A 26,011-nucleotide genomic window follows, 5' to 3' on the forward strand; every position below is an offset into this window, starting at 1 on the left:
CATATAAATATATAAATATATGTGAATATATTTTAATAAAATAATCATTTATCAAAGCTAAAATTTAAGATAAACGATTTCGCAATTAAAATAATAAATGAACTAATAAAACTATTTTTAAATAACAGAAGCATCTAAACCCCTTTTTTGGAATTTTATAAATTACCCAACTAATCATAATTTTTTAAATAGCCACTTTAAATTCAATTTTTAATAATAACTATATATATATATATAAGGGTATGCTATGGTGGGGACAGTATGCATGCTAATCATGGGTATCGACGACATTTTTGAAAAAACCGTCTTCAATAACATATATATTTCTTCATATATATATATATATATACACACACGAATATTTATTTAACTCCAAACTAAAAATTAGAAAAAAAAAATATACATATATATATATATATGTTACTCACTCTAATGACATTGTCCATCACTGCAAAATTCACTGCAAATCCCACTGAATGCTAATATATACAAAAAATATTTAAATAAATAACACATACATTTTTCAACGATATTAGAATATACTAAACATTTTAAAACTCACTCTCACTACTTTGGGTTCTCAATGTTGGACTTTAAAGGAGTCCGGATATGTAGTAACTCTGATTAACCTAGTACCTGAAATCTGGGATTTCTTCTAATTACGCTTAATTTTATGAAATTGAACATTTCATTAACTTCTATTACCCATTGTGAACCTATATACGATAATTTTTCTTAGGAGAAACTTCCAACATAGTCCAATTTTTGTAGCAATTTCTAAATTAGCTCAGAAATAGTAAAATTTTAAATACCCAACCATAATTAGCAAACCATATACCAAATAAAAGCTTGTAAAGAAAGGGTTTAGGATGCTTAGTTAAATGATCCAAACTCGTCATTAGTGGCTAGAAAATGGTTGAAAAGTTTTAGCCAAACTTCAAATCAATGTATTTCTCAAATGACTTGGAATTTGAAAAAATGGAGACCATAATTGGGATCAGAGGTCCAAAACAGGGGGGATAGGGTATAAGATCATGCTAGATTTGCCAAAAAATGGTAGAATCACAGGAAAAGGGAAACGGCTATTGCCGGCTTTGCTAGCTCATTTAGAGATGTTAAACTCGACTGTCGATGTTATTGTAAGTTGGGCTTCTCTCCGGTTGGTGCATGTAAGTTTTTGGTGACCAAATCGATCGAAGCCGAGAGAGAGAGAGAGAGAGAGACCCATCCATGGAGGAGGAGGAGGAGGAGGAGGAGGAGGAGGAGGAGGAAGGGGGGGGGGGGGGAAGGGAGGAGAGAAAAAAAGAAAGAAGGAAAAGGAGTGCCATGTGGCACTTGTGGGTTGGTGACATGTGGTGTACCTTGGAATATTTCTCAAAATCCCTGTATATGCCTTTAACAAAACTACCTAGTAAATTCACTCTTAAAAAAATTAACACAACTTTACAGATCTACGTCTTTCAATCGTAGATCTAATTTAAGAGTACCGGTAGTCTACGAACTCATATCACATAGTATATAAGTCAAGATCAAAATCCATACAACTAAAAAGTCAACCTCTGGCTCGCCAATTAGTTTAAACTGCAATTTGTTATGATTATAACTTTTCAATATCAGCTTTGATTTTGGCGTATTACTAGTCTATGGACTCGGGTTGATGGGAAATTCCTTTCACACTTAAAAATTAACCATGGGACCCACTTAGTTAACAACGGTGAATCCTGGTCAAACTTAGTCAAAAGTTCAAATTCGGATCGTTTTTCCAAGTCGGGGTATTACACCTTACATGTGTGTAACAGCCCAGACCACCCACATCAAGATATTGTCCGCTTTGGACCCGGCCCGCACGGTTTTGCTCTTCCCGACCCCATTACAACGGTGGGTCACAAGAAAAGGCTTCTTGAAGGGAAAGATATCCACACCCTTATAAGCCATGCTTCGTTCCCCTTTTCAACCGATGTGGGATATTACAATCCACCCTCCTTAGGGCCCAGCGTCTTCGCTGGCACACCGATCCGGGTCCGGCTCTGATACCACTATAACAGCCCAGACCACCCGCATCAAGATATTGTCCGCTTTGGGCCCGGCCCGCACAGTTTTGCTCTTCCCGACCCCATTACAACGGTGGGTCACAGGAAAAGGCCTCTTGAAGGGAAAGGTATCCACACGCTTATAAGTCATACTTCGTTTCCCTTTCCAACCGATGTGGGATGTTACATGTGTTTTTATTTTTTTATTTTGGTTGGATTATTGACTTATGAACTCAAAAGCTTTTACATTGCTTATTCTAATACCACGTTGAATTACCATTTCTTCTAAAAGTTTAAGATATTAGAAAATGAATCATCATTAAAAACTTTCAAATGACTTTGTTTATCTACTCTATCAAGCTGCTATGGTAAAAAATAACAACACTATTAAAGAGATTGTTTATTTTAGAAGGTTTGTCAAATAGTATGAGTGATCAAAATATTTTTTATCAAGATATTTTCAAAGGGAAAAATTAGATAAATAAATTAGTATTTATTTTAAGAAACACCATATATCCACATTATTAACTAAATTGAAATATAGACATAACCATTGGAGAATGATTTTTAGGTTAAATGTATATAAGTAGAAATCTATACTAGATAGATCAGAAACCCTTTCAGTCTCTATGCCACAGAGATAACAATCCACAGACTCATTGGAGATGGTCTTAACACTTATTTCTATCTTTTTTGATGATGTTTTATTAACAAAAAAAAAAATAAAATAAATAATTTATATTACTTCAAATATTTGTTAATGGTAATGATATAAAACATTTTTAGGTTACCAGATTTAAGGATGTAAATGAGTTGAGTCGAGTTGAAGATTGACATTCTCAAGCTTGGCTCGCATGATTTTAAGAATGTTCAAGCTCTGCTCAAGCTCACAAATTTCAAAATTACTTGCTCAAGCTCCGCTTAGCTCAGTTCGTTCATGAAAAGCTTGCGTTTAGCTCGATTCGGCTTGTTCATTATAAAAATTTAAAAACTTGAATATTTATTTTTTTAAAAAAATTTAACATTAATAGTTAATAAATTTCAATTATTCTATTAATTTTATTATAAGTTAATTTAATTTTTAAAAGTTTATAAATTTAAATATAAAAAATATTTTTATGCATTATAAATACGCTTAAATTCATAATATAATTTTTAATTAATACATATAAATGATAAATTCGAGCTACTCATAAACTACTCATGAGTTTAATTTATCGTTCAAGATCGGCTTGGGAGCTTTATTTCTTGTTCAAACTTGGCTCCTTTTTTTTTTTTTTTTTTTTTAACAAGTATAGTTCGAGTAAGCTAAAATCAAGCTAAGCTTAGCTGATCATCCTATTTACGACCCTAAACGTATTGTCTCCATGTGTACTACCATTTTTAGGTCTTGGCCAGAGAGAAGCGGGAAAAAAAATATATGACAGCTACTCTTAAAAATACATCACCATTAAACACAAAATACATTGATTAATTACAACGTAGCAAGAACGCACAAAGCTATCTCATCCAGAGGTCAAAACAAGTTACATAAATTACTTGCTTAGAGTAAACATCCTTGGAAAGTTTGTCAGTTTCCTTGGTATTGAAGACTACATATTATAGCCCAAGTCCTTAGCAAAATGGTTTAAATTGCTAATGGAAGACATAAGAAAAAACCAAATTATGATTTTCTAAAGGTCTTTGGGTGTGCTTGTTTTCCCTTTACAGACCTTATGATAGAAACAATTTTGAGTTTCACACTTCAAAGTTTGTTTTCGTAGGCTACAGTGAAAGTCACCAAGGATACGAATGTTTGGATAAAACAGGCAGGGTGTCTATATTGCTCGAAATGTAACTTTCAAAGAAGCAGAATTCCCGTTTGCTTCTGGATTTACTTGAGCAAAATTCAAAAGTAATGCTAACACACAAACTTATTCAGTTGCACTATTAATGCTGCTAAAGAATGTTCATACTAGTGATACACAGACAAGATCTTGTGAGCACAAGCTACAAACAAATGTTATGTCAAATACTAGTATATGTTATGCAAGTTAATAAAGTTTTCATAGGCTACTTTGTCGTCGCTTGATGTGGCCGTAGAAAAAAGGATCGAGAGGTTGGCGATGAAGGTCGGTGAGAATATGTCTAATCTCAGCCTTTTTTCTTTTTTTCTTTTTTTTTTTTTTTCAATATAGAAATTCTGTATCCTTCAGAATTTTTGGTGAAGATTCACAAAGTTTGCTATTAAACATGGTGAAAGAGAGCAAAAACAGTGCTAAAAGTTTGTTCCTTGCGAGTCTGAGCACTTGAAAGGCTTCGCTTTCTAAGGAACTTTATAATTTTTTTTTAATTTTTAATTTGTTACGCTATCAGAGCAAGAACTTTGCTTTGCTCAATAGCTTACTGTGAAAACAAAATCTGAAGTCTATATATTGAATTTTGCTTGAAAGTCCCATGTTTAATCAAAGCATTTAATTAACATACAAAGAAGAAATTAGCATTCTGGGTTTTGTGTATAAGCATTTCAGCAGTTTCAGTAGTATTAGTTCCTCTGTTTCTATGTTAGTTTGTATAGATAATGTCTATGCGTTTGTTTGTTTTCACCGTTTGTGTGAGAGCATGGATTCAATGGAGAAGAAGAAAGAAGAAGAAAACGGAGAAGAAGAAGGAGCAGAGCGGTGTGTTTTATTTTCTGTATTTTATAGTTATTTTTCTTTCAGAATAATTCCAAAATTTAGAAGAAAAATCCAAAAAAATCTATATCTTAGTCATGTGAGTAGCAGTGAACATTTTTTAACGATAAGTGTTAAAATTTGATGGTTTTGGTAACAGGGATATTAAATGTTAAATTTTTTTTTTTTAACAGCCCCTTAACTTATACTAGAATTGAGACCCCAAATCAAATAATCCTCACCTTGTAATTTCCCTAAGAGCTTGCTTGAGAAGTATCAATTTTTAGAGAGAAACTAACATCCAGGATTTAATTTCCCATAAATTAGAGTTTTTAAAAAAATTGGTTTTTCTCTTGTTTTATAATTAGAACTTTGAAATAATTAACTTTAGTTTTGAATAATAAATTAAGAGCAAATTTATATTTTAAAAAATATTAAAATTAGTTCTGAATTCAAAATGGCACCAAGTTACAACTTTCCTACATAGGTAGAAATCTGATTGGCACATTTTTTTTTTTTTAAATCTTTAAATGAATATTTAAAGAAGAGAAAATTGTCACTTTTCTTGAAGAAATTAGATACCCACTTATATGATATACTTTTTGGGCTTTTGTTTAAAATGCTACAAACCTTCATCAATAATTATCATTAAACAAAGCTGAATAGAAAAATAATTGTTTCGAAAACAACTTGATTGTACTGCATGAAACACATATCGTTCTGTTTGATTGCGCACAAAAATATATGCGGTTATGGCCTTGGAATTTTCTTATCGCGGCTAAGGATTTTCTTTATAAGCCCAGAATGAGATTAATACGCCATCTCCCTGGTGAGAACAAGTAAATATAAAATATTATAAAAATAATGTCCACATCGGTTTTTTGTTTTTTGTTTTTCGCATCAGTTTGTCAGTATTAACAGTGAATAATTTATTTGATGCCAAATAATGCTATAGATATTTAAATACGCCCAATGCAAAGCTTTGTTTGGAAATATCAAAATTTTAAAGGAACGGAAAGCGGAAACAAATTTTCTGAAAATCAATTTTCCAAGAATTAGTTTAGAATCAATTTTCCAAAAATTATTTTTTTTAGTGTTTGCTTACTAAAGAAAAATTAGGATAGTTTACAAATAATTAAATTACTTTGTGTTTTTAATTTTTCTTTTGGAAATTTGTTTTTAGTAAAATATATAAAATAAGTTTTTGTTGGAATTTAGAATGACACTCTTTTGAGGAACCATTTCCTACCTACTTTGGTAGGTTGTAAGTGGCAGTTTCTCCCATGTCCACAATTTTGACCTTTACTCAAACACAGAAAAAAAAATTAAAAAAAGAAAAATCACTTTCCCAAATATGGCATCCAATATCATGAGTGAGACAATAGCAAAGCCAGTTTCCTCCGGCAATTTTATTTATTTATTTATTTTATTGTCTGCGTGACTGAGGCTTCTATAAAGCCACTTTGGTTTCCCCCTTTCTCCTCTCCTCATCCAGAAACAACATTAATCATTCTCAATAAGAACGTTTTAGAAAGAAAGATGGTTCCAGGAGCATGTGCTCCATCAGTCCTTATCATCTTCTTCCTTTTCTTCTTTATGGTAATTTTTGTTTACTACTTAAAATGAATGCTCTCTTTCTATAAATATGTCCTTAATTTAATTTAGTTTCATTTCTTAACTGTAAGTTTTATATATAGCCTTATAAATTAGTTAATTAACCATGACATAATTATGTTTCAAAGGGTGTGGCAACAAACCAAGAGATTGCTTCTTTTTTCTTTTTCTCTTTTTCCTTTTTTTTTTAATGTAATTTACAGTCTTTATAAAAAAAAATTGCCCACATGCTCTTTATAGCGGGTCTCTATATATGTAGATATAACCTGATTTCAAAGATTTTGATTTGTCAGGGCCACCATGGAAATAGTACCAGGGAAATAACACAACCCCATGATCATCCACAAGAATTTTCTGGTGAAGGGAGGAAATGGAACAAAAATTTTATTAATATTCCACAAGAAGAAGGAGATTTTGGCGGTGCCGCTATTATTGACGAAGCAAATTTAAAAAACCATCATCATATGCCCTTTAATGGACTGTCCCAAATCGACCATATGAAAGCTTCAAAAAGAGGTTTTTTCACCCTGGACGATTTACATGTTGGCAAAACAATGCCTATAGACTTTCCCAGCATCAATATTTCTACTTTACCTCGCTTCTTGCCGAGACAAGAGGCCGATCTCATCCCTTTCTCTTCAAACAAATTGCCATATCTTCTTCAACTCTTCTCCTTCTCAGAAGGGTCTCCCGAAGCCAATCTAACCGAGAAGACGCTCAAGATCTGTGAACTTAAACACACCAAGGGAGAGACAAAGTTGTGTGCTACCTCTTTTGAATCCATGCTTGATTCCGTACGTGCCATTTTAGGAAAGGAAAACCATTACAAAGTTGAAACCATCGAGCATATCAGAAATCCGGTAGTACAGAACTATACTTTCCTTGAAGTATCCGAAGAGTTGTCTAAGTCCAAAAAGCTGGTGGCATGCCATATCCTGCCTTACCCTTATGCAGTGTTTTATTGCCATAGCCAAGAAGCTGCCAGGCTTTTCAAGGTTAGTGTAGGTGGTGAGAATGGAGACAGAGTCGAGGGTGTTGCTGTTTGCCACATGGACACATCTGATTGGTCACCATCCAACCAAATGCTTCTACTCCTCGGAGTTAAGAGGGGAACTCCGATTTGCCATTTGATTTCCCCAACTAGTTTGATTTGGGTTTCATACTAGCTATATATATATATATATATATAAAGGCCGTTTATGGTGTAGACTGTCCGCATGTGGATCTATATTATCGAAAAAATTATCGTTAATACTATTATACGAAAATAATATTGACAACAATTTTTTCATAAACCGTCGTCAATATTAAAGATTTACATGCAGACCGTTCGTACCATAATATTTATATATGCATATACATATATATGTATCAATGTCATTTTATGTATTTTGAATATTATGTATGTGGGAACGCTTAATGCTTGGTCTTAACTTCATATGAATTATGTGCAAAATTAATCATATATATAATAAAGAAACTTTGGGCTGCATTAAGTAAAAGAATTATTTTAAATCCTTGATAAATTACGGGGACATTTTCATTTTTTTAAGCCAAAAAAAAAAATGACTTTGACATTAGATTATTCACAAAGAGAAAAAAAAAAAGAAAAAAAAAAGTAATCTTTGGACTTTCTAAGTCATTTTATTCAAATTTTGACAAGTTTAAAAAAATGGTTGATTGGGATTTTAAATTAGCCAAATCAAAATTGAAAATTTATCATATCGAGAAAAAAACATTACACTAGGGAAAAATTATTTTTAGGTGTTAAATGTTGAAAAATTAAAAGATTAAATTTGAGAAAAAATTTAAACAAATAGAAATTTTTACACGGAAAAATAGGAAAAAGAATTCCAACATTATTTAACTGGGGGAAAATTTTTAATGGAAGGAATTTTTAAATTGCAAAAATGGAAAAAAAAAAATCAAAAAATCAAATTGGGGAAAATTAATTTGGCTATTTTGAAATCCCAATCCACCATTTTTGTCAGGACCCGTCCAGAATTCCTCCCCGGAACCCTATACAAGCCCTGATCCCAGGGAAATACCACTGAACCTTCCAATGGAAAATCCGGCAGCACCTCCCTTAAGGGTAGGACTAACCAAAAATTATCTGCACTGAAAACACACTTCTATAATCATCCCCTTATTCCTCCCGCAAACTACAAATTGTTCCACAAATTGCAGCACTTCAAAATAAAACAACAGCAGCAACCCAGTGCATAAAGAACAACTACACGTCCAATACAGTATACAGAGCATTATACAACAAATGTGGAATTTATAAAATGACAGATAAAGAAGCAATACAAGTTCGAGAGGGAAAAGGGAAGAACAACTTCTTGAACCTTCGGCAACAAACTGAGACGTTGGGCTCGCCCCGAACAATCAACGTCTCCAACCTGGACCTAGGGGAACGGAATTTAAGAGTGTGAGATGCTAATTATCTCAGTGAGTGACCCTATCTACTATACAATATAATACCACGGTAATAAGTATATACATAATAATTAATTGGAAATAATAATTTCTCTCAAAACCCTTACAAGTCTCTCAGTTGGAAAAGTTCTCCTTTTAAAACCTTTTCACAAAACCCTTTATTCGTATTCCCCGAAAACCAAGACATCAGATAAATACCAGGAACAGTAATAATTATGTTTTAAATTCCAATACAGCTTTAAAACATTTTATTTTTAAAACCCAGTTCTGAAAATCATTTGATGCACCCACTATATACCAGTGGCGCCAACAGTACCCAGCGTCCCGAGGTACTGTCAGACAGGAGGTTATAGAAAGAAACCGGCATACGGTCGCGTGGCGTCCCACTGCGCCGCTGCTAACCTAGTGTCCCAGCCATGGAGGGGTGGCCACCCTCATCCGATGGCAACCACAGGACACCCTCATAATATCACTTGCGCGCTACTCACACCCACCTATGCGCTAATCATATCCGTGTGCACAATATCCATATTACATATAATCAGAACACCAGTACGTGCACGGTGCATCTAAAAAAAATCATAAAATTCACAAATTTAAATTATATAACAAATTTCACATTTTGCATAAACACAGCGGGTATAGTCCATCCGCTTGAACCCGGAAATTCTCCACAATTTCTCTATAATCAACACCATAAATTCCATGATTTTCAAATCCACCAACTCCCAAATCCACCATTTCAAATATTCACATTTTCCCAAGCATAAATAATTCTCGAAATATAATAATTAAATCTCACAATATTCCATGGGCATATTTTATAAAAATTGAAATCACCAACATGAGCAAATATTTTCCTTGAAATATTTGAAAATTAAATCGTGCCCGATTTAATATTAAAACCACACAAATTTCAAAATCCTCAAAACCATAAAATAATTTCACATGGCATAAATTTATAAAATGCACATTTTCATAAATCGAATAAATTCACCAATGATTCCACAATAAATCAAATAAATATTTGGCGCATAGAAATTAAATTCCAAATATTTAGACCACACACAATAATCACAAATTTAAATTCCCAAAATTAATTTGAAGGTGGGTCACTCACCTAGAACACGCAATTAAACCACGATCCACTATGGGATCAATTCCATGACTCACCCGTGCTCCTAGAACAAAATTCACTGACAGTCAAATAAATTAATATTTTAATCGGGTAAATAATATCCGGTACCCGGGGGGTCAAACACAAACATTAACCAAAATGGTCGAATAATATACCGAATCGAAGCTTGAGCGACGAGGATTACAAATCCGGTCTCCATCGACCCCAATTCCGCCGGAGGTGGCCGGAATTTGGCCGGAAAGTTTCGATCGGTTTTCAATTCCTCGTATCTCGCAAACCGCTTCAAATTTTTGAGATTGGAGGCCATATTTGGACTCAGAGGACCCAAAATAGGGGGAGAGAAGGTTTAATTCGGACTGGACTGGCCGGAATACCGCGAAATCGCAGGAAAAACATAACCGGCCGCCGCGACTTCGCCGGCCCGATCTGGGCGCGTCGCCGGCCGGCCGGCAGCCAAATTTGGCTAGTGAGCTCGCCGGCGCGTGTACTGTATGGGTGGCCAGAAAAGTTAAACACGGGAGAGAGAGAGACGACGGGAGGGAGAAAAAATTTCTGCGTTTTGATGGCTCGGGGAAGAGAAGGAAGAATAGGAAAAAAGAAAAAGAAAAAGAGAAAAAAAAAAAAAAGAAACGGTGTTTTCCCACGTGGGGAAAAGAAAAGAAAAAGAAAAAGAAAAAGAAAAGAAAAAGGAAAAGAAAAAGAAATAAAATAAAAATAATTAAATAATAATATTATTATTTAAAATAATAATTAAAATAATTTGGTATTACACATGGTTGACACGTGGCACCTCACTATGGTGACACATGGTCACCTTCATTAAGTCACACGTTGCACATCGTTATGCGTGTAAAAATAATATTAAAATAATACGGTATTTGAAAAACTCTACAGGTCCATAACTTTCAAACCACATGTCCAAATCGGACGTGCCGCTAGTCTACGGACTCGTATCGACGAGAACTTCACAACCATGCATGAGTCAAAGCTCAACCTTGCATGAACAAAAAGTCAACTCCAGCACCCCTTGGACAGTTTGGACCCCAATTTGTTTTGCTCATAACTTTCAAACCGTAGCTCCGTTTTCGACGTGCTACTAGTCTATGAACGCGTGCCAATGTGTACTTCGTAACGGTACCTCAGTCAATCTAGAATTCCAACCGGGTCAAAAAGTCAACTTTTAACCTCTGGTCAACGGTCAAAGGTCAACCTCGGTCAACGTGCAAAAATTCCGACATGGTTCGGGACAGGGTGTTACAATTTTTGTCATTTGTCAAAATTTGAAGTGGTCCTGATTTTTCTCCCTTCCCAAAGGCAACTACTTGATCAGATTAATTGGTCATAATACTTAAAAATCCGACGTTATTAATTAATTATTATCTATAATTAATATTTGATAAATTATGATATTTAATCACAATCATGAATAGGCTTACGATCAAGAAAAAGGTATATCATCTAATCTCATACAATACCTTATTAGTCATTATGGTTTTTTATTTTTTATTTTTTTATTTTTGGGCCAAAAGTGTCCTGACAAAAACATTTCTATGCATGTGATTAAACGATTGTAGTTCTGGTAAATGTTAAACATTGAGAAGTAGAGGGTCATTTTTAAATTAATCCCACTCTGTTTTTAAAATGTAAATTGGATAATTTTCTAGAGATTAAATTAAATTGCAAAATGGTTGTATATTTAGACTTTTTTTTTGGGTCAGAGATTGTATATTTGGACATGATCAATATTTTTTCCTGTCAATAAATGCATTTAGGCAACTATTTCAGGATTTACAGGGGACCCGAGCAGTGTGCCATCTTTATAGTACTGCCTCTCAAACAAAATAGAGAAGCGACTAGCACATGCGCGGACCAAAGTGGGGTCCTAAGGGCATGTCATGACAACGAGACAGGGTTGGGTGGTCTTCCTAGATCTCCGTTTCATGGCTCCCTTTGTTAAGGCGCTGGGATGGAGGCGAGAATTCTTTGGATTGGAATAGGGATCCCTATTTGCTGCCCCATTTCATATTTGATTATTTTATTTTATTTTTAAAATATAATTTTCTAAAAATGTTTAATTTATTACAATTAATATATTTAAAATTTGTTAGTATTTTCATATTGTTTTTCAAACCAAACAAAAAAAATATACTCATATGTAAATGCAGCAAGTTACAGAATGAGGTCTATACTCCCCCACTCTGCCCCAACCCCGACTTAGTGTAAAAATATTTGTCCAATCCCTGCACCCCAACCCACACTCTTAATTTTCAAAATTTCAAATTCTTACTGTAACAACCTGTTTTAGAAAATAGCCAAAATTATACAATTTTGACCGGATTTGATGAACTGGAGTGTAAATTGGTTCTGGGTGTGACTTTTTGTATAGTCAAGTTTTTTATTTAGCTGAATCATTGTATAAAGCTCCCCGACATGGGTTTATATATAGATATACCTGGCAATTCGTGTTGGTGGGTCGTGTTCGTGTCAACCCATTTAATAATCGTGTCAAAAATGCCTAACCCGAACACGACCCATTTATTAATCGTGTCAGGTACCTAAAACACTAACCCGACCTGTTTATAAACAGGTCAACACGACACGACCCGTTTAACACGATTATTTTAACGGGTCATGTTGATCTATTAACCTGTTAACCTAAAATTGACCTATTAACCCGAAAACTAACCTATTAACCCGTTAACCCGAAAATTAACCTATTAACCCGAAAATTTTATTTATTTTTTATTTATTTTTATGTTTTTGTTTTATTAAAGATGTATTTTTTGTTTTTAAAAAATTAGTAATAGAAAATTATTTTTATAAAATTTTTAATTTATAATATTTTTTAGTTATTAAATATTATATTAGTGATAAAATATTAATTTAAAATTAAATTTAAATGGGTTGTAATAGGTGTATAATCGTGTCGGGTTGAAACTGACACGTTTAATAAATGGGTCTTAACGGGTCAATTTAGAGTTAAACAGGTTAACCCAAAAATGACACGATTAATAATCGTGTTAAACGGGTTGACCCGATTATTACCCGAACTCATTTATAATAAACCCAAACCCATTTATTCCGTGTCGTTTTCTAGTCGTGTCGCCGTATCATGATCCAAATTGCCAGGTCTACATATAGATAGTATTATCTAATTTTGAGTTATGGTTTAAAATTTAAAAATCTATAAAATTTAAGCTTATATTTTATCAGAGTTCAAAACCAATACCATTTTTATCTTTAGTGAACCTTGAGTGTGTGTATATATATATATATGTATAGGGACACATGCCTAGGGCTAATAAAATTTGAAAATATCCAAAATAACCCTAAAACCAAAGACACCCCCCTTTTCACGTTGGCAAGCCACACTTGCCTAGCCATCTTGTTGCCCATGATATTTCCATCAGGCTATCAAATTTTTAGGGTGATTGATTCATGAAAGCACCTAAAAACGGAAGGATTTCCAATGTTAGCCGAATTACACACATTTATTGTGTAGCTGGCAATTCTTGTTCAAATTTCTCCCATTATGAACACCATTAGTTTTCATGGCCACCACTGCTAGATTAGACATGACCCAACAAACATTTCTGCCAAAAATCTTAACGGCCTGCTGGACATGCCTGAATTGGACAATTACTTGGTGAGGTGCGATTTTTTTGGTCACCAAAATTTTAACCTGATTCAAGCATTTCAAAAAATGCCATAGGTCTCTCCTTCCTATTTTGGATCCTTTGAATCTAAATATAACCACTTTTTATGTCAGGTTTTTCCTAGAGTTCCCAACCAAAATCCTACGCTAGCCCTGATCAAAGGGTCTCATCTGACATTCCTATAAAAAATCTGGCAGCATCTTCCCTAAGGATTAGTTTGCTCCAAAAATTTCTACATGGAAAACACATTTTAAAAAACTGAATCACTTTATTCCTCCCACATTACTATAAATGTTTCGTAAGAGACAATACTTCAATAATAAAGTAACAGAGGGAACAAACATAGAAACAAATAAATAATAATACAACAGCAGCAGTATTCAAAGCGTACTAAGGTTTAATTTAGAAACAAAAATTACACATATATAAAGAATAATACTAGAAATATTACAAGAAAAAATTACAGAATGAAGATCTTCTCCAACACAGCAACAAACAAAAAAAAAAACATCAAGCTTGCCCTCAAATGGCCAATGCCTACTAACACTTAGGTATAAGGGAACTTATTTAAAACAAAAAAATAATGAGATACTAATCATCATAGTAAATGGTATCAAACTAAATCATAAAATATATTATTATAAAATAATGACAACTGATATATTTTCCTAGATTCAAAAAGTTAGTAGATAGCATTCCTCATGTATCATCGTATCTGTTATATTCTATACATCAGCGGACCTTGATCTTTTACTTATCGTAGTATTTATTCTAACTTGTATCTGTTTAAATTTTTCAATGTTTCCTTAATATACTATGTATACATTAGTCATGGTTGTTGATGCAACTGGATCCTGGTAATACTGATTTTATGTTGAGGTTATAGTTATTGTGGTGGATTTTGATAGTGGAATTGTAGTTGGAGGTTGTATTGATGATATGGAAAAAAAATTTCGAATGTGTTTTATTTGCTAATAGTTTGGGCTGTCCATAGTTTTAAGAAAGGTTCTATCAGACTTTCTACAAAGATTGGTGGATGGGACTTCAATAGATGGGTTTGTGGTATCTGAAAGGATTTTCGGGGTTTACCCATTTACGATGTTCTGGCACTCCTTTCACACGCGTGAGGCTGCCTTTCTTTATTTTTATTTTCTAAAGACACGTTGAATACCTTTTACAATTTGTTGGCGCGGTAACACTTGTCTGTAATTTATAATAATAAAAATATATTTGTAATTGACACAAAAGATATACCTTTGTCTGCAATTATAATACTTATTAGTTACATATTTTTTGTTTTAGTTAAGAGAAATTGAGCTGCAAATAATTTGGCTTTAATTATATATATAAATATATATTTTAATTCTTTTTTAAGTAGTTTTTACTATTACTATCTTTCTTGAGTAAATGTTTTCAATATTATTTTGATCAATCATATTCTAACAAAAACCATATTACTTTTGGCATTTGTTTTTAAACTTTTTAATGAATATATTGTGACGTCAAATATCTATATTTTTAAAAAATATATATTACCGTAAAATTTCAATGTATAATTATGTAATACAATGTATGAAATAATTATTTATAATTTTAAATTGAATTCTAGTTAAATTTTGAGATAGTTATGGAGGAACATTTTGAAATAAATTTAAACATATTATGAATTTACATTGTTTTTCAAAGAACTAAAACAGTTCCAACAAAAGTTTTTTCTTCAACCATGATGAAAAAATAATTTTAGTAGCTTTTCAACTTTCATTTTTAGTATCTTTGATCTCTACTTGTCCAAGCCGTACCAATATCATATAAATAAAATATGTGGTATATAAATTTCATTTTTGATTATTTTCTAATTTACAAATTGGATTTCATATTTTCTAATTGTATTTTAAGTTATTTATTTCTACCAAAAATTAAAATTAGTCGTGATTAGCATGGATCTAACCTGATTCCAACAATTAATAAACAAGCCAAGGATCGAAGGATGTGAGTGATTCTAAAGAGACAAGTATTTTTTGATAGGAGGAAGATATATCCTATCTTTTAACAAATGCTACAAATTAAAATCAATCAAGCAGTCTTAATTTGTTCTTATTGAAGTAGACATAAAGACAATAACGAATACATGTATTCATAGAGCTAATTTGGGACCAATTCAATTTTAAAATACTTAAATATTAATCAATCTAATGATAATTTGTATTAATTTAAATATAACTTGTTCTTCAAATATAGCGATTAAATTTAGGTAACACTAAAACCAAGCTTAAAGGTCCACTAATGTACAAACAAAATATACAAAAATGTTCAATGAAAACAAACAAAAGAAAATAGTACCTAATATTTTAAAAGAATGGAACAAAAGTATGAATTTCATAACTTAGTTTAGTGAGAATGATGAGAACATAGGGGATCTGGTATGCGATAAGGATAACAATTCACAAAAAGAGAAAAACAAAAAAGACGAAAAGGATAAGAAAAAAAGAAAAAAAATTGCATATTCTCTAGAATGTGACATGCATTTAACGCAAACAATTTCCACTTTCCGATTTCATAATAAAACCTAGCTTTATTAATTCTTTTTTTTCTTTTTTCTTTTTTTTTCTTTTTTTGAAATTATAGTGTTAGAAAAGTTAATGTATACTAGAAAAATATGTATTAAACCAACTAATACTATGGATGCAAATGCGATTTTTATTCAAGTATTATGCAAATATAAAAATAATGGTAATAATAATGAAAGTAAAGTTTATAGAAAAACCAGTAATAGATAGAGACAAATTTTAAATTTTATCTCTTTAGAACGAATTTGCCCCATTCAGATGTTCATGATTTTATGGCCATCGTCTCTTAAGATACAACAATCTCTTAAGATACAACAATCTCTCATGACAATATTCCAAATTATCAAGATTAATGGATTAAACTTAAACTTGAAATCCCCAACATATATGACAACCAGTGTGGATGGATGTAAAAGAAGCTGACAAGCTATTAGATGTTCAATCCCACATCATCCCACTCTAGTTGTAACTCATAATATTCTATCTATTAATTATTATTTGATAAAATATTATTTTTTATTGGATCCCATTAATTGATTATTTTAGAATTTAAATAAAATCAATGATGTTTTATTCACCAAATATCATTTACATTAAAATTCCAACATGTAGTGTAATGGTGCACTATATACAATAAGCTTAAACAAAGAGAGAAAAAATATATAAAAAAAAAACTACATGGTGCTTGCCCTCAAATAGAGCCAAACTTCGCAAAAAGCTTGTTCTAGATCCTGCAAATAAACAAACGAGCTTCAGTTTCAAGCGATCCCAATTTATGAAACCCCTTCTGATAATATTAAGAGGCAAAACAAACAGACAAGATTATATTCTTGCATGCAACATACATGAAGTTAAACAGTTAAATACCACCAAAAATAATTTTTTTTTTTTTTTAAAAAAAGTGAAAAATAATTTAAGACACTTGCATTAAAAGTTGCATCTAATACCATAATAGAGAAGGAAGATGCTATCTGATGCCAGCTCAAACCGAATATTTCCCTGATGCCAATGGAAGATATGGCTTGTTAACCCGTAATGCAACATGCAGATAAAGACCAGTTACAATCTGAACTATCTATCTCAAGTCAAGCACAAAACTCACTTAATGGCCCTTATTGTTAGACAGATAACAAACTTTCCATGCTTTTATAATCCAAAGTATCACAATGCTTGGAGTAGGAAAAGCTATAACAAACTTTCCATGCTTTTATAATCCAAATATCACAGTGCTCGAAATAAGAAAAGCTATCTCGTCTATATCAATGTCCTACAACTGATTTAAACCAACAAAGTAAATATTCATAAAAAGGGCAGCAACTAGTGAAAAGTACAAGAAAGAATATGTAAGAATGATACTTTTGCAATTCCAAAATTGGCTGATTTATTTGAGACATCACCTCAAGAACCCCCGTGAAAAATAATGGAGAAAAATCTTACAACTTCTCAACTGCAAGGAGAGAAACTGAGACCATTCTCAATGCCTTCTCGTACAAAAAAGTAAGGTGAGTCCACTATATAAATTGAGAAGAAAAAATGAAAGTAACAAATATAAACCTAAATTAAACAAGATCCACTATCAGCAGCATAAAGGAAATCATACTACCAAACAAAATACTTTATTGTGCCTATAACGGTGTGAGGCCTTGAAAACCTATAGAAAGCATCTAAGCCATTCTTGACAAAGTCTCAAATCCTTTTTTGATTATGGGTGCCAGATTCAGATACAAGAGGGTATCAGTGGATGCATTCACTAGCCATGTTCTATTAGCAGCTTAAAGGAAATGATACTACTTAAAAAAATCCTTAATTGTGCCTAAAACAACCAAGAAATTGATTATGCACTGGATATTTATAGCAATAAAAAGAAGTACTAAACCTCTGCTAAATACCAGTATACGTCAGTAATATTTAAAACACACAGATATATAACATAACAGCATAGAAACTTCAATTTTTCCTTAGGTCTGCAGTGTTCTCATTGGCTGAAGTACAAAGATACTTTTCTCTTGATCTTAAAATTGCCAAATTATTAAGAGACAAGCCGCACATAAGAAGGGGGAGTCACATTCCATAAAAACAGGAAATTGCCAAAAACAAGGTAAACTCAGCACCACTTTCAGCCACTAAGTACAATTTTTTTCCCTCCATTTTTCAAAGAGAACAGGAAACTATTTTGAAATAACTGAAAAAGCTTTCCGAATTAATAATTCAAATTCCATGGCAAGAAAACAAAAGTAAACCAAGGAAAAAGAGCAAAGAAGAGATTTTTAAGATAGACACTAGCACAAAAGCCCCGTTCAACAGAACCCCATACCCCAATACTAGGAATACCACAAAATATAACCAAAAATTACCAAAATAGAAGGCAAAGAGATTACCGATATTGATAGGCCATTACAGTGAAATCTTGTTAACCATTTGTAGCCTACCCAGAATGAAAATATCATAAAATGGTGATAGGCTTGAGAAACATCTCAATGACACTCTACAAGGTATGTATGGAACTCCAAGTTCCTCATAAAAAAATTAAAAAAACATGAAACAGAGCTGCAAGTATTTTTTTTCTTGTCCTACTTTCTCCTTCGACCAATCTTCAAATGTCCTGAATAGCAAATGGCTATGCAAATAAATACAGAACCTCGATTCAAAATATTTATAGTTAATATATGATTGTGTACGGTCAATGTTAGTGAGTGTTAAACAGATTTGATCTCATATTCAATTCCATTTTCCAAAAACATAGCAAGCCCATAGAAAGGGGCTTGCTATAAAAACAGGAAATTGCATAAAACAAGGTCAATTCAGCACCACTTTCAACCACTAAATACAATTTTTTTCCCTCCATTTTTCAGAGAAAGAGAACAGGAAACTATTTTGAAATAACTGAAAAATCGCTCCGAATTAATAATTTCAAATTCCATGGCAAGAAAACCAAAGTAAACCAAGGAAAAAGAGCAAAGAATAGAGTTTTAAGATAGACACTAGCACAAAAGCCCCTTTCAACAGAACCCCATACCCCAATACTAGGAATACCACAAAATATAACCAAAAATTACCAAAATAGAAGGCAAAGAGATTACCGATATTGATAGGCCATTACAGAGAACTCTTGTTAACCATTTGTAGCCTACCCAGAATGAAAATATCATAAAATGGTGATAGGTTTGAGAAACATCTCAATGACACTCTACAAGGTTTGTATGGAACTCCAAGTTCCACATAAAAAATAAAAAAACATGAAACAGAGCTGCAAGTATTTTTTTTTTTCCTTGTCCTACTTTCTCCTTCAACCAATCTTCAAATGTCCTGAACAGCAAATGGCAATGCAAATAAATACAGAACCTCAATTTAAAATATTTATAGTTAATATATGATTGTGTACGGTCAATGTTAGTGAGTGTTAAACAGATTTGATCTCATATTCAATTCCATTTTCCAAAAACACAGCAAGCTCATAGAAAGGGCTTACATATAGAATTCTCCACCTAGTTTATACTTTTTCTTATGCCATTAATAAACAATATGTCCTAGTTCAATTTACTCAACTAGACAAAAAAAAAAAGCTGATCTAAAAGCCAAGATGGGTATTAAAAGAGATTCGATAATGAACAACATAAAAAGGGAAATTCTCGAAATACTAAAACAAGCCATCATTTAAACTCCTGTTAGGTATTTTTTGCCATTATCACAGGGACAAGTTCAGAAACTAATGAGAGCGCATATACAAAGTATGAAGCTTTTTAAACGATTGTTAACCTTGTTTTTTCAAATATCAAATCGGTAAGCAGAAAAGGGTTTGATATGTTACTGGGATATATATTGAATAATTTGAAAGATGATGCACATAAGAAACCAACAATGGTACATTAGTCATATATTAGAAACAAACGATGGCACATTAGTCATATATTTGCAGCATGCATATTATCATAATTAAAACAAACAAAAAGAACAGGAATAGGCTGCATCATCTTGGAAAAAGATAGCAAAGCAACCAGCTTTCAGCCTGTAAACCTCTTACTGTAGCAAGGAAATTATACAATATCAACCATAAAAGAGGACTCACCTGTAAGGAATATGTTGACTAGTTGAAGCACCTCTATATTTCTTAGCAAGACCAAAGTTAATGATATAAACCCATGAGGAAGCAGGTATCAAGGAATGCCCTGTAGAATGTGAAAGAAAATTCCAATTTTAAAATATTTTCCACATACCTGATTTGCACGCCTCCCTAAACCGATGAGGAAATTGTCTTGGCTCAGTATCTCAATGTAAGAATGATTTGGAATGGACAAACACCACTCGATTAATGATGATATAGAACCAAGAGACACACATGTGTTGGAATAATGTGCATCCAGTAAACACAGTCCTACCATCGCAAGCATGAGAACAATGTTCAAAAAAGCACTTATGGTCTATAATTACTTCAATATTTTTGTATTACAATTTCAACATAATCACATATTATATAGTTGCCATTATCTCTTTCGATGTTAAATAAACCTTCTCAGAAAATTGAACTCGTAAAAGTTACAATCACTGCAAAAAAGCACTAAAATAGAAAGCACTTCTGGTTTCTAATATAACATGCACCACATCAGGCACTAAAATTAAAAACGAAGATAAGTCCTAGAAGATAGAAGTAATATCTCAATAATTTAGAAACTAAGCAGTAGTACTTTATCCATCTAGAATATCTAGGAAGGGACCTTCGAAACTCAAACAAAATTTGCATGTGTTAACCATGCCAAGATCACATTCTTAATATAAGCATGAAAAGCAAACATTCAAACGTGATAGTTTATGTTTCCAACTAAGATACATTGATAAATAAAAATATAGTATGAGCCTCACATACTGGAAATCCAAATACCAGTTCCTTTTTGCCTAAAATGTTCCTTCAGTAGCTACATAAACATTAAACAAACAATTAGCATATAATTACATTACCCAAAAAAAAAAAAAAAAAAAAAAAAAAACGAAGAAGCTACAATCTCAAAATAAAAAATAAAATGAAAATAAAAGAGTGAGAAAAGTTTAGCCCTGTGTACAAAAAGAGTGCCAACGTCATCAAAACGGCAAAGCCTTGTTAGTGATTTCAGCATACAAGGACCTCCGATACTCCTCATTATCTTTCACACCCAAAATTTCCCATCCCATGCGCCTGGACCCAATTACCTCAGACTCGTTAGAGGCCAGAGCAGAAGATAAATAAGTAAATAAACTACTTTGAACACTGAATAATCACCAAAGATCTTAGACATAAACACGCCAAGAGAAATGAGCCTCTGCCCCTATTCAAACTCAGCAAATGGAACCGAACAAACCAAAGCGAATTTAAATTCCAAAAAATCCAATTCCAAAACAAAACGAGGTCTAGCTAAAGTCAACATTTTGAATCAAAATGAAAAACTCTGTTAAAATAATAATAATAAGCAGCTAACCAGATTACCATCACAGCGATCGAGATCCAAGCACTTGACATCGACAACTTCATTGGAGGGGCAAGTGAAATGGGGATCTGGACATTGGAAAAATTTGGCGATTGTCATATTATTATTACTAAACGACGTCATTTCGGACTCAAACAAAAATTGTTGCAGTTTTCTGGGTGAATGTTGGTGATCAGCTTGTCAGCATGAAAGGTATCGGTGAGAACTTGTAAATCCTTGTCACAATGGAGTTCAAAAAATTGGGGAGAAAATTGACACCAATACATATTGGGGCCTTTCTGTGTCAAAAACGATGGGACAACAAGAAAGGTGCCATCAAATATACGGTTAAAGTGTGCTGGCCATTCAATGGCAATTTTTTTGTGTCAACTGAAAGTTTGTAGGAATTGCTCAGATTTTTTGTAATGAAAGCTTTTCCACCAAATAGCCACAACGATTGTAGTATAATTTGTTAACATTTCATTTTTACATAAGAATGTTTTAATTTTATTAAAATTTGGATTCATGTTCATGCACAGATGTGATGCGACTTATCCAAGTTAGGAAATTATATTGATCAAAATATATATATATATATAACTAATTAATTTTCAAAAATTAATTAATACGACAAAGAGCACCAAATATAACATAAAATACTTTGCAACCATAAACTCTAGCTTATTGTTAAGGTTCATAAACTTGACAATTAAGTTTCAAACCATTCATGTAAAATTGAAGAAGGATGCAGATATAAAACAAGCCATAAAAGTTTATTTAACTACAAAATAGCATACATAGACGATGAAGACAACAACAGTACAAACATGGAAGATGCATCATTCGAGGTCATAGACTAATACAATTTGCCATATAAAGGCATTTACAAACTTCAAACTACGATCCTTTATTTTTTATTATAACAATAGAGTATTCGTGATAGGATTTTCCTTTGAAGTTTGATTTTCCTTATCATTTGCTTCTACTGGTCAGTAGAAACACTTTTGGCAACACCTTCTTCATTGGCCTTAAAGTTTTGGTCACCATTTTGGTTACCACGGTATAAGGGAATAAAGGACGATGGATCAACAGATTGTCCATTTTGGTTACCACGGTAAAAGGGAATCAAGGATGATGGATCAACAAATTGTCCATTTTGCTGTTTACCACGGTAAAAGGGAATCAAGGACGATGGATCGACAGATTGTCCATTTTGGTTACCACGGTAAAAGGGAATCAAGGAAGATGGATCGACAGATTGTCCATTTTGGTTACCACGGTAAAAGGGAATCAAGGACGATGGATCAACAAATTGTCCATTTTGGTTGCCACGGTAAAAGGGAATCAAGGATGATGGATCAATAGATTGTCCATTTTGCTGGTTACCACGGTAAAGGAGAACCAAGGACAATGGATCAACAGATTGTCCATTTTGGTTATCACGATAAATGGGAATCAAGGACGATGGATCGACAGATTGTCCATTTTGGTTACCGCGATAAATGGGAATCAACGAAGATGGATCAACAGAATGATCTTTGGCATTATGGTTTCCATATATGGGAATAATGGACGATGGATCTACAGAAAAGCCATTTTTCTGTCCATGGTATATGGGAATAATGGATGATGCGTCTATAGAAAGGCCATTTTTTTTTCCGAGGTATATGGGAATAAGGGACAATGGGTCAACTGATTGGCCATTTCGGTTTTCGTGATATATGGGAATAATGGATGATGGATCTATAGATAGACCATTTTTATTTCCGTGGTATATGGGAATGATGGATGATGGATCAACAGATTGATCTTTGGCTACGTCCTTTCCATTTTGGTTTCCGTGGTATAGAAGAATATGTGATGACGGATCAACGTAAAGATCTTTGGCTACTTGGTCCACACCAGTCTTCACATATTCAACAGGCTCTTTCCTTGCTGTGATGGTGCTTGAGAACTGCAGTAAAAATATATAAGAGTAATGATCAAAGTAAACAAATCATTAATCTTTTTTTCTCAATAAAATCAAAAGCATAATGTATATGCATAAATCATACATTTCCCATTTCATCATGCTATTTTCAGGGAATTGGATTTGTAGCATGAGAGAAATGCTTACTAGAAGAAGTAATATGAGAAGGTCATGAAGAAAGGAAAATATGTATTTTCATCATTAATATCAACTTAAGAAAAATGTCTAGTAAAATTTTCCAAGTTGAATGGCATATTAGTCAATATTATGAAAATTTGTTTGCAGCTAGTTTACCACATAATACCATCACAAGGCCTAGTAACAAATTTTATAGCTTTTAGTGATAAATATGTTTTATTAGCCACAAATCTTAGCTGGAGACAAAAACTTTTTCTTTGCCACAAATAATATTTTTAATGATAACTTTTATGTTTATATCTAAGTGTTTTTATCATATACAGATTAGACTTGTTCTAGTGACATTGTATTAATAAAAACATGACCTTGTGATGCTTACCAGAAAAAGTGAAGAGAAGGCTAGAAGCGCAAAGAAACTTTTCATCTTGATGACAAATTGGGATTTGGAAAAGCTCGTAGTGCTAAGGTGCTTTGTTGCTAAATGATGAAGAGGCTGTCTTAGTTCTCAGTATTTATACACATACCACACATGGGCTATTGATCACTCTAAATGTTAAAAACAAATATTACATCATCTAAAGTTAAAATTACAAGACTACCCCTTTAACTTTTGTTATTGTTCGACAGGTTTTTTCATTTTATGTGCAATTGGTTATTCTCCGTTACTATTCAAATATATATATATATATAATCAAAGAGGATTTAACAAGGATATATTTAACTTTTTAAGTTAATTTTTTTTTTAATAATTCATATATTCAAATACATAACATGTATAAACAATCATGAGTGTTTACCTAAGGATTAACATTGTAACTTGGCAAGTAATTGTAAAAGAATCATGTTATTAATTATTTACAGTTGAAAATTTAGTTGAGAATATTTTACCACATTATTAAGTCTTCCATTATAAATGGAAAAATATAATTTAAAAAAATCAAATCTGTATTAAAAAAATATATAAATATGCTTACCTATGAATCTATTGCCCTCAAGAAAATTAATTTTACAAAAATAAAAGGCTTTCTGCTTTTGGGCTCTCAAATCGAATCCCATAAATTTAAGATATATTTTAAAGATTAAACATTCGCTATTCTCCTTTTTTTTTCGTATTTATATTAATTCAAATATTTTAGAACTGATGATATCAGGATCTGTCCAAAATTCTTCATCGAAATCCTAAACAAATTTTGATCCAAAAAAAATCCAACAGAAACTTCTTAAAAATTGAACTTACCATAATTTTTCTGCACTGAAAATAATTATAACTAATTAATACTTAAGCTGTTTTCAGGCAAAAAATTATAACTAAAAGATATACCAAATTACCAAGTAAAGGTGTGAAATAAAATAACTATATCCATTAACATAATAAGATTTATCCATTGGGCACAACCGTTCTTTTTAAAATTAGAACATGTTGGTCTTTAAAATAATATTCCAAACAAAATATTATGAAACCCTCACGGACTTCCACCTTAGAAACGGTAAAGCGAATCCTGACAGACAAATAAACAAAAAACTAACATGGCACTCACTTAACTTTTTTCATTTTGCTTTGAAATGATTGAATTATTATTTTATTTTAGTATTATTGCTATCTTTTAGAATAAATAAACGCGCTTAATTATTTGACATATCACCATAATTTTCCCTCAATCATTACTACAAGACAAATAATCCTGTTGTTTTCGTTTAACTGCTACTTATTTTATGTCGATATTTCCCGATTTTTATTTAATAAATCAAAACTTCCAAAGGACCCCTCCATATGCATATGTATGGTAAATTTCACGTTTATCGTGTCTTCTAAATTTATATCCTGAAATCTTGGGAATCCAATCACGACCCCTCCTTCTAAAAACAGGACAGGCTAAAGATTGTCTTTTGGTGAGTGCGGCACCGCAGAGGAATTAAATGCCTAACCAAACACAGAAAAAAAACTAAAGATGGCACCAGCTAGCTTTTCTCTTTTTTGGCTAATATAAAGATTAAAGTTCTTTTGTCATTTTTTGTCAATAAACAAACGTGCATAACTTTTTAACATTATATTTCAGCAAAAAAAACTTTTAAGATCATATGAGAGATCATATATATATATATATATATATCCACTCCATATGACCGACAATTTTCCCTCGATTATCACTACAAGACAAAGAATACGGCCTTTTCCTTTGTTGACAATAAACATGTACTGTTGTTTTCTTTTAAGTGCCACATATTTAATATCCGCATTTCCCTATTTTGTCATGTTTGTCAAATTGGGACTGTCCTTTTCTTGTTTTCTTGCAATATAAACTCTGAGTCCTTTTTTTTTTTTTTTCAATAAATTGTGACTCTTCTTTTTATTTCTCTTTTTGATGCATGA

At 32.3% G+C, this 26,011-nt stretch overlaps 3 protein-coding genes across 5 annotated transcripts; 1 reads left to right on the plus strand and 2 right to left on the minus strand.

The window, feature by feature from the left end:
- Positions 1–1,034: 1,034 nt before the first annotated feature.
- On the plus strand, positions 1,035–7,473 carry LOC107435613 (BURP domain-containing protein BNM2A). Its single transcript, XM_048480967.2, has 2 exons — positions 1,035–1,169; positions 6,592–7,473. Exons 1-2 carry the CDS (start codon positions 1,035–1,037, stop codon positions 7,462–7,464), a joined length of 1,008 nt encoding a protein of 335 aa, XP_048336924.2. The 3' UTR covers positions 7,465–7,473.
- A 9,168-nt stretch (positions 7,474–16,641) lies between these two features.
- LOC112492781 (uncharacterized) lies at positions 16,642–22,144 on the minus strand. Of its 3 annotated transcripts, XR_009640746.1 has the most exons (7): positions 21,554–22,140; positions 21,153–21,265; positions 20,960–21,008; positions 20,313–20,470; positions 20,165–20,205; positions 17,455–17,545; positions 16,642–16,829 (listed from the first exon to the last, which is right to left on the minus strand). XR_009640746.1 is itself a non-coding variant. In XM_060820115.1 (6 exons), exons 2-6 carry the CDS (start codon positions 21,228–21,230, stop codon positions 17,542–17,544), a joined length of 330 nt encoding a protein of 109 aa, XP_060676098.1. In that variant the 5' UTR covers positions 21,231–21,265; positions 21,554–22,140; the 3' UTR covers positions 16,642–17,541. The 3 variants fall into 3 exon arrangements, 2 of the variants coding, with proteins under 2 accessions (XP_060676098.1, XP_060676099.1); XM_060820115.1 differs by having other exon boundaries at positions 16,642–17,545; XM_060820116.1 differs by lacking the exon at positions 20,313–20,470 and having other exon boundaries at positions 16,642–17,545; positions 20,165–20,264; positions 21,554–22,144.
- Positions 22,145–22,285: 141 nt separating this feature from the next.
- Positions 22,286–24,178, minus strand: LOC107426888 (uncharacterized). Its single transcript, XM_016037185.4, has 2 exons — positions 24,020–24,178; positions 22,286–23,487 (listed from the first exon to the last, which is right to left on the minus strand). Exons 1-2 carry the CDS (start codon positions 24,062–24,064, stop codon positions 22,516–22,518), a joined length of 1,017 nt encoding a protein of 338 aa, XP_015892671.3. The 5' UTR covers positions 24,065–24,178; the 3' UTR covers positions 22,286–22,515.
- Between the last annotated feature and the right edge of the window lie 1,833 nt (positions 24,179–26,011).

This window comes from Ziziphus jujuba, chromosome 9, assembly GCF_031755915.1.
Source record: "Ziziphus jujuba cultivar Dongzao chromosome 9, ASM3175591v1".
Taxonomy (NCBI): Eukaryota; Viridiplantae; Streptophyta; class Magnoliopsida; order Rosales; family Rhamnaceae; genus Ziziphus; species Ziziphus jujuba.